The sequence below is a fragment of the Hippichthys cyanospilos genome, chromosome 17 (assembly GCF_059441005.1).
Source record: "Hippichthys cyanospilos isolate Australia breed blue-spotted pipefish chromosome 17, RoL_Hcya_1.0, whole genome shotgun sequence".
Lineage (NCBI taxonomy): Eukaryota > Metazoa > Chordata > Actinopteri > Syngnathiformes > Syngnathidae > Hippichthys > Hippichthys cyanospilos.
In genome coordinates this window covers 3,022,501-3,032,500 of record NC_142385.1, presented here as the reverse complement: position 1 = coordinate 3,032,500, position 10,000 = coordinate 3,022,501, and the positions used below count along the sequence as shown (strand labels likewise).

General features: G+C 39.4%; 1 protein-coding gene across 4 annotated transcripts in view; it reads left to right on the top strand.

The window, feature by feature from the left end:
* exoc6 (exocyst complex component 6) overlaps positions 1 to 10,000 on the top strand; it is a 63,761-nt gene that overhangs the window by 11,727 nt on the left and 42,034 nt on the right. For all 4 annotated transcript variants that reach the window (XM_088439064.1, XM_088439068.1, XM_088439067.1 and 1 more), the window contains exons 4-6: positions 2,774 to 2,864; positions 3,256 to 3,301; positions 8,975 to 9,028. In XM_088439064.1, the coding sequence (XP_088295190.1) occupies positions 2,774 to 2,864; positions 3,256 to 3,301; positions 8,975 to 9,028 (191 nt within the window). The remainder of the gene's footprint in view (positions 1 to 2,773; positions 2,865 to 3,255; positions 3,302 to 8,974; positions 9,029 to 10,000) is intronic.

Here is a 10,000-nt window from a genome sequence, read left to right as displayed (position 1 = left end):
TTTTACATGTAAATCTTTCCAAGCGCTACAAAAACACCACAGTAAATGCTACAAAACAAACAAAAAAAAAACTAAACAAAACTTTATGATCTGGAGAAAGCATTTCCTTCTGCACCGTGTTCAAGTCTTCCGTAGTAAGCTTCTGTATGTGTTCCCGAGAATAATAATAATAATAATAATAATAATAATATCCAAGCAGCCATATCATCCATCCGCAGGATCTCATGTTGCGTTTAATTCAAATAGGAATTTTGAGATTTCAAGTTTTGTTTTGTTTTATTGTTTCCTTTATATGCTAAGCTATTCTTGTAATATGAAGAAAGAAAACATGTACAAAAGCTCGCGTATTTCGAGGTTTCACTGTACAATGGGCCCCCGGTTTACGAGATGAATCCGTTCGTAATGCAAATTCGCCGTATGGCAGGCAGTCCAAACCTATTTTAATCAGCTAAGTGCTATGTATATACACTGCTCACAAAAATTAAAGGAGCACTTTAAAGAAACACATTAGATACATCATGAAGTTGGATATCTATATAAATAACGACAGGGCAGTGTCTTAGGAACAAAAGGATGCCAAGTCTTTTTATGGTAATAAAAGTTTCAGCCTAAAGAGGGCTCAATTGTATAGACACCATAAAATCAGAGTGAGATGAAGATGTGGCATTCTAGTCCATTTATTCTAAAACTTAATTTCTGCAACTCAAAATGCTTTTCAGTATCTTGTGTGGCCCCCACGACCTTGCATGCATGCTTGGCAGCACCTAATGGACCGAAACATAATGTCCCAGAGATGTTCTATTGGGTTTAAGTCAGGGGATCGTGAAGGCCAATTGTTTCAATCCTTTCATCCTCCAGGTACTGCCTGCATACTCTTGCCACGTGAGGCTGGGCATTGTCGTGCATTAGGAGAAAACCAGGACGTACTGCACCAGTGTAGGGTCTGACAATGGGTTCAAAGATTTCATCCTGATACCTTATGGCAGTCAGAGCACCATTTCCCAGGCAGTAGAGGTCTGTGCGTCCCTACATGGATATGCCTCCTCAGACCATCACTGACCCACCACCAACCCTGCCAAGTTGAACGACGTTGCAGGCAGTAGAACATTTTCCTTGTCTTCTCCAGACTCTTTCACGTCTATCACAAGTGCTCAGAGTGAACCTGCTCTTGTCTGTGAAAAGTACAGGGCGCCAGTGGCGGACTTGCCAATTTTGGTGTTCTTGAGCAAATGCCAGTCGAGCTCCATGGTGCTGAATAGTGAGCACAGGGCCCACTACAGAACGTTGGGCCCTCAGGCCACCTTCATGAAGTCTGTTCCTGATTGTTTGGGTAGAGACATTCACCCCAGTGGCCCTCTGGAGGTCATTCTGTAGGGCACGAGCAGTGCTCAGCCTGTTTCGCCTTGCACAAAGGAGCAGGTTTCAGTCCCTGTGCGCGACCAAAATCAGACCACCATCCTCATGACGCCGTGATGCTGACCAATAGTAGACCAGTATCTTAGGGAGTCGTGACACTGACCAATAGCGGACCAGCATTGTAGTGACTTAAGCAGTGACGCGTGTATAGACAGATGAGCGCATACTGACCGCCCTGTTGGATGTGTTGTGCACACTGGCTGCTGTGTTGGATTTGTCGTAAGGTGAAAGAAATGGCATAAAGAGGGGACAAAATAAAAACGTCACAGACCACGTCGTAACGTGAAAAAAATGTAAGGCAGGGATGTCGTAAATTGGGAGTCCACTGTATTTGATCAATTATAACAGTAGATTTCTCCTTGATTTTGTCGTATTTTTTTTTTTCGCCAACGCAGTTCATGTACAGTTGAAGAGCAAAAATAGCAGAATAAAAAAGAGTCCGAAGTGGTGCGAAAATAAGAGTCACGTGTGGCAGTGCTACCTATGCATTCCACATCAGCCTCATCAAACCCTAACCCTATGCATGCTTGAAATAAAAATGTGGACATGGCTGTTTTTTTTAAAGAATGTTTAACCTGTGCTCATAGATTTCAATGACGTGTGGCTTCTGAAAAAGAATAAATGGAATTTGTCCATACTAAATAAATAGTATATTAGGGTTAGAAAAGCAGAGGCTTTTGTTATGCAAATGTGGGAAACATTGCCATCTAATGGTTTTTAAGATGTAATTTAAAGTAGAAACTTCGGGAGCGCGCCGTTTTCTGCTTTATGCTTAATGCGCGAATGCTCCGCGTGGAAATATGACGCGCGGAATCACGCCAGCATGTGTTTTGCAGCACTTTATACTCAGTGTGGCTTTCCCTTTTAGTCAGCCGCTGCAGGATTTGCTTGCTTGCTATTTCTTAAGCTTAATGACGTCTTAAACTTACGTTTGCCCCTTGGTGGTAGGATGACAAAGTGCTTGATTTGACACACACGATAGCCAGCTTTTTAAATGTTAATATCACTGAGGATCAGCTTAATTGATCGTGGCAGCCAATATCGTGATCGCAATTAAAATTCAATTCATTGTGCAGCCCTACGCAATGCGTCTCGCAATACGCCTTTGCTGTATTGCTACATATCGCAAATTCGCTATACAATTTTAAGACACAATACTCAGCACTACCCAGTTCCTATCCCCCGTAAATAACTGTGGTCTCCTGTACATCTTTCACACATCTGCGTCACTCACAGGGTAGCTTTTAAATTTTTTGGAGCAGCTCATATATTGATGCTTTGCTAGCCGCAAGAGCCAAATATTTCAGGAGAATGATGTGTTCGAGTTCATTCTTAAATTCTCGTTTCTTCCCCTCAGGTGACCGCTCAAACTGGGGAGGTGATTCGCTGTCGAATCCAGCAGAGGAACATGGCCACAACCGTGGAGAAACTCCAGCTCTGCATACCAGGTGGCACATTATCACACAGGGCTTACCAACAAGTTTCCCTCTCAGGCACCAGGTAGTTGGGTTGGGCATCAATAACCATAAATCAAGTGGACCAGGGACTTATCATTCAAGGTTTTTTTGAACATGTACAAAATTTCCTCGCATCAAAAAAAATAAAAGCGTTGAAACCGTTTGAGAATGTTGTGAGAACCTTTGGTGGATGTTTATGACCTGGAATGAACCCTGACGCGAATTCAACATCTGTTACCTTTGCCAACGCTTGCTAACATTCACCCTTCAGTGGGAACGAGGCTTGAGGATTTGTGATAAGGGGATAAGGGTTATGATAACCTAAAACATGTTACTGATTGTTTTTTTTTTCTCTCGCTTCCTGTTTCATTCCCTCTCACAGTGCTTGAAATGTACAGCAAACTAAAGGAGCAGCTGGAGTCCAAAAGGTATCAGTTTTACAGATCAAAGTAAATGTTTTTTTTTCCCAATTATTGGTGAATATCTTTTGGCATCTTTACTAAGATGTAATGATTTTCATAATAACCTAACTGCAATTTGTTTAACCCCTCAAAATTGTGATTGCGATTTGAATTTGTGAAAATTGTCTTTCAAGGTCTTTTTACATTTATTTTTCTAAAAACAATCTTGATTGTTATGTGCAAAGCATGAAACGTGTGCCATTTGTTTATCTCTGAGCATATCGGAAGAATTATCAGTCACAATTGTAACATATTTAATTATTTTGAATGATTGTGAGTAAGCATGGGGCAATATCAGAATCTGACAGTATGATAACCTTGAACAAAAATATCACGGTATTGGAATGACAGTTCTAAAACCTATAAATTCAAAATCTTTTGGTAAATAGTAATTTTTGTAGAGGACACACATTGATTTGAAAGTATGTGTCCCATGGCAAAAATTATGCGTCATGGACACAGGGACGCAGGCAAAATGGAGTACTGATATAGAGAAGTGATCAGATTACCAGAATACATTACATATACAGTGAACCCCCGTGTTACAACGTCCCTGATTTATGTCATTTTCATGTTGCGACGTGGAATACTGAGTTTTTTCATCCCCTTTTTATGACTTTTTCCCAGTTATGCGACCAAAATAACTGTCATGACCCTAGGGGCTTGGCTGTATTTGTGTTGTTCTGCCTCCATCTGCTTATTTACTATTGCTGTCTCACTGCTTCCATTCAACGTGTGACTACAATGCTGGTCTGCTATTGGCCGGCGTCTTCTCACGGAGATGATGGTCTGCTATTGGTCTGCCTCACTTGTTTAAAATGGCGGAGCGGTAAAGCTTTGTTCGATTGTAAGTGGTTACAAAACCGTATTCATAGTGCATTTTATTGATAATCCAAAGTTGAAAGGGTTAGCCATGGGTCCCAAGATTGTTAGTGATGTTAAAGAGAGAAGTAGCTGGATATAATCAAGAAATACGAAGCTAGCCTAGCCTAGGCTCCCCTTACTAGGGAATATGGGCATAACAAGCGCCACTCAAAGGTAAATAAATCCTTTCTATATTTTTTATTTATGATGTTTTCTGATTTACGTAGCACTTACTATAGTGTTTTGATACCAATTTTTAATATGTATGTACAATTTGGATGTTTTCACCTGGGGTTCTAAACACATTAGCTCTTTAACCTAGGCTTGGATTGCCCATCATACGACAAATTCGCCTCACGACCCCACCCGGACCCCCCCAACGGATTAATGTCTTAACACGGGGGCCCACTGTATTACCTTAGTACCTGGCATGTTCATACTTTTCCACTAATTCTCAGATCAGTATGCTGTCTACTTCCATGGGAGGAGATGTTCGCACCTAAGCAAAGGTGTATTTCACGGTCTTGTATTTGTGACGTTATTTGCTTTTAGTACATGCATAAATACATTAAATTAAGTAGAAATACACTCTTGGCAGAAAGAGTTCCCGCTCAACTTTCGATTAGCTATACTTTGTGAGGATAGGCGTTTTGAATAAATAGAGGGATGATCTACAAACATTCAACGATACCCGGATCCTGAACAGCAACTTTGTAAACACAGTCATACATACATCATCAGTCTTCTGTTTTCTGAAGTCTTCTGATTTTGTTCTGTATGTTTACATAACGGTTAATTTCCTACTCTTATTAGTTAATATGTGCATATATGTAACATTTGTAAAATTATGTTCAAGGCAAAGAGTTTTGGGCTGGTTTCCTAAGACATATTAGCTACAAATAGGCTAAAACCACATGCACTGGCTATGATGCACAATACAGTGGGCCCCCGGGTTACGAACTTAATCCGTTCAGCGGCTACGCTCGTATCTTGAATTGCTCGTATAGCGGGCAATCCAAACCCATGTTAATTCGTGAATGCGTGCAACGCGCGCAGAAGCCTTAGGTAAAATCATCACGCTGTATACATATATTAATATTAAGTGACATAATCAACTGTACAGTTGCATTAAATAACAAATACAAAGGAAAAATGACTTTTACCTTTGGAAAGACGTGACTTGTGCTGAGATAAGCAGAGATGAGCAGAGATGAATGCTCGAAGTCAATACGGTAAATCAGATATGCTATTGGTCTTACAGTGTCAAAGTAACTTTTTCAGTCAGGGTTTTCTCTACTTCCTTCCATCCCAACCAGCTGTGCCATCAAGCTAGATAAAGCCGTTCCGCCAATAGCATATCGGCACTTCTGTGATTGACGTGTGACGCCGGCCAATAGCATCTCCGTGAGTGAGACCGGGTGACCTTAATCGACCAATAGCATATTGGCGTCTCCTTGACTGACTGATAATTATTCGCACTTTTTTTTTAAACGGTTGGAATGTATTGACATCTTATTGATTAAAACACATTTAAACCTGTGACGATTTTTTTGTCCTGCAATCGGCACACTTAATTTCATGTCAGCTGTTTTTCCCGACGTGAATTGAGCTGGGTGGAGGCGGAGGGGAGGTTGAGTGTGTTGTATTTACTAGGCACCACACTTAAAGCTTGTTCGAGCGTCAGTTCACCGTTGGTTACAACTCACAGAATTGCAAGAATGGCGCTGTCCCAAAGCATGTCGGGAGGTCGCCGTCTAACATGACATGCAGTTTTGTCAAGCAACCATTATATGGCACTGTAATACCACCCGTAACAGGGTGCAGAGATTAATCTCTTGAGTTAATACGGCAACGCACATAGGCTATTGGTCTTACAGTGTTACAGTAACTCTTTCAGTCATGGTGCAAATCACGGAGATACTAAAACATCATCCTCTTATTTCTTCCTTTACCGCTGCTAGTAATTTTAGAAGCTATGTCTAACAGATAAAGTTTGCAAAGTCTTCAAAACATTCCGTTTTTCACTCATTTTGTCTACTTCCTTCCATCCTGTCCCATCAAGCTAGATAAAGGCGTTCGGCCAATAGCATATCGGCATTTCTGTGATTGACGTGTGACGCCGGCCAATAGCATCTCCGTGAGTGAGACCGGGTGACCTTAATCGACCAATAGCATATTGGCGTCTCCTTGACTGACTGATAATTATTCACACTTTTTTTTTAAACGGTTGGAATGTATTGACAATTAATTAAAAAAAAACACACATTTAAACCAATGACAATTCTTTGTCCTGCAATCGGCACATTTAATTTCATGTCAGCTGTTTTTCCCTTTAGCTGTACAAACACTACACTTAAATGGTAATATATTTAGACACCGTGAGTGAGACAGTCAGTGTGAGGTTGTAAGAGCAATAGCGTTCACGTTACCGCCATAAGTATCTGTTAATGATTGTAGATGATGCAACTGCTGAATATGTTGACGCAGTTAGGCGAGAACATTTCTACATACTCAATGACTGGTTTGTCGGAATGCTCGTAAGACGAAAGGTTTGCTCGTAAGCGGAGGACAAAATTCTCCCTGATCCACGCTCGTAAGGCGAAATGTTCGCAAATCAGGGTGCTCGTAAGCCGGGGGCTGACTGTATTTACTTATCACCTATTTTCATACACTGTGACTACAGATGCACTTCTGGGAAACGCAAATGAGACCTTAAGGAGGGTATTTTTGGAATAATATGAGAATTGCTGTTTTTGACCACCGGATCAGTTTTTATCATTAACGCAAAACTTAATCTGCCAACATGCTCGAGTGAATCAAAATTGAAAATGAGATTGTACATGATAAACTGAATCATTTTCTCTGTTCATTGTAATATCTACTTTTTGGGTTTGCTTGAACTTCATTTTTACCCCATGAACTTTACTGACAGAAAAATAATGACCCTTTTTTGTTCATTACTGCCTAGTAAAGGGACAGGCCATTCACTGGCAAGACAATTGACCCTCAGTGTGCCCTTGTTTGTGACAAGGCCTCCTCGTTGCAGTTCAGTCAAGGCCCACTGCCAGTCTTGGGCAATTAGACCATGTTGGCTTCTATGTGGAACATATGTATATGTTTGAAGGGAGGGGCTTCTACTTTCAAAACTAGTGGCATGGCTTTACTACCATTACTTTGAATTGAGAAGAGCATGTTTTGCTGAATTGCTAACCCTTATCTGTACTCAATGTACTTTAGTTGCTAGACAGGTCACAGTCTTGCCAGTTCTTGCCTTTGTGTTGATCATTTTGGTGTATTGCATTCTGACAGACCTTTTCACAGTACACTGTATGAGGGTGTCTTCTGTTCATGTGTGTTCAACACATTTTACACTCACTGACCGACCAATTAGATCCCTCACAGCCTGCCTATCAGCCTAATGATGCGAGTTCAGCACAGTGAACTGAGGGTGAACCCCTTTGATTTGTGCTTTCTACCAAAGACTGCAATATCTTGAAAGCCCCTTTTTCCACTACAGTGTACTTCAGTTTTCCACGGCTGTAATTGGCTCTACCCACCTCAGTTTGTGCGGTTTCATTTATCTGTTACAAGGATCTCAGTCATTGTAGAAAACTGCTCTGGCGTCACTAGTTTGAAACCACATTAATGCATCATTCGAGCCAGCTATGCCAATTAGCAGAGGTGGGAGTAAGTCTCATTTGGACAAGTCACAGGCTTCAAGCAAGTTTGAGGTTACCGTGGCAAAAATCAAGGACAAAACAAAGTTGAGGTTAGGGCTGAATGAGTTGTAATTTTTGGTTTAAAACCATGATAATCAAAGCTGTGGAGATTTATCCCCCACTCTTGCAGCATCATTAAGTCTTGAATTACAAATGAATTCATTTAAAAAAACCCTCTTTATATCTCAATAATATGCAAAATTGGAAATGTGTTATTTGTTTTTCTGTGCTTATATTTGTTTAACACCAAACCCCCACAAACAGGTTTTTAATACCAAAATGCTCAATAACTGCTACTCTATAGGAGGTAAATACAGGATGCTCTTATGTACAAAACATCTGTATGGCAATATTTTGGTTTTGCTGTTGAGGAACAGAATGGTAAAATAATGGCATAAAGGCAGTTTGTCTCCGTTTATAGTTAAATTTGCATGCTACATTGTTAAATTTCTTGCAGTTTGCTCAAAAAAAAAAAAAATTGGAAACAGTTTTTTTTTTTATTATTAGGTCAGATATATTACACTATACTATAAATTTTGCAAAAATCTTGGCTTGTTGTAGGGGTCTATTTGTGTCTTGTCTCATCCCCACTAATCAACAATATTTACCGCATGTGTACTTCAATTAAGCTATAATATAAAAAAAAAATGTGAATACATTAAAGATGCATTGCACACATTTTTTCTTCATTATTTGTGGTCCAATTGGCACTTTTTAATACGGAAGATTTGGTGTCATCTCTTCCTGCGCTACATCAATGCACCACTCCTTCAGTATGTTATTTCAGCACCCCTTTGTATTTCTTCATGTAATAATCTTGATTGTTCACAAGCTGCCAGCGGTTGCATCTAATTTTCTTCAAATGACTTATACACTGTTTGGGTAAATATGAAATACAACACTACTGAATTCTATAAGTGACTAATGAAGATGCTATCTTTTATCCTTAGGGAAGTTACCAGTTTTCAAAATGTTACTTTTGTTGTTGGTGTTGTATGAGTTTTACACTGTAATTTGGTCATTTTTCTCCATTCTTTTTACAATTTATCGTCTTAAGATACTACGCTGCACTGAAAACTATGGAACAAATGGAGAAGGTCTACATCCCTCGGTAAGCAATTTCTTATATTTCCAGAATGCACCAGTAAAACAAGTTACCGGTTCAACAGCGGTTCAATCAGCCCTGGATGACCACAGGAGGTGGAGCTTAAAACATTGATTAAGCCTTTGCACAAGTGCACGATGAGATTGCATACCAACAAGTGACGCCCAAGTGACCGTATAAAAGGCTGTCAAAATATTTTGTAGATCAGTTTTGTGAGACCAGGCAAGGGACGATATCAGAATCTAACAGTATGATAACCTTAAGCAATAATATCACGGTATTGAAATTACAGCTTTAAAATATATCATTTTAAAATCTTTACAGCTAAATAGCCATTTTTCTACATTATATAAAAGATTTATTTTTAAACAAAATATATATTACATTTGTTACAAGTACAAACATTTACCAACCTAAATTAAAATAAATATGTAAATAACATCAAGACAAAACTTCAGTGAACAAAACAGGTTTTGATCAATAAAAGTATACATGCATTCTGTCTGAACACATCCAATTCAAACAGAAACATGGGTAAAGTAACATATAAAATAACTATAAATGCACAATAACACTTTTAAAAATAAGTATAACTGCACAGCAATATTTAAAAAAAAGATTGATTTGAAATGAACTATCATCAAGTGATGGTCGTTTATTTCAAATCAATCATTCAACTACTACTATGTGTATCAATTAATAGTACAAAGGCCAACAAACCAGGAAGCGGACAACATGATTATTTTGCCTCAGCCAAAGACGAGGACTCGCATATGATACACAATGAGAGGAGAGGGAAAGAACAATTTACATACGTAGTTTGTGGTTTCTCTTCCGGCTGCGGCCTTCTTGTATGACATTGGCATGTTCTTTTTTTTTGTTGTTGTTGTAAAACACACAGAGTACGTTTTTCATGGTACGTCACTGTATTGCCATGACCATGATTTGGAAATCTCAAATGCACCACAAGTATGCATT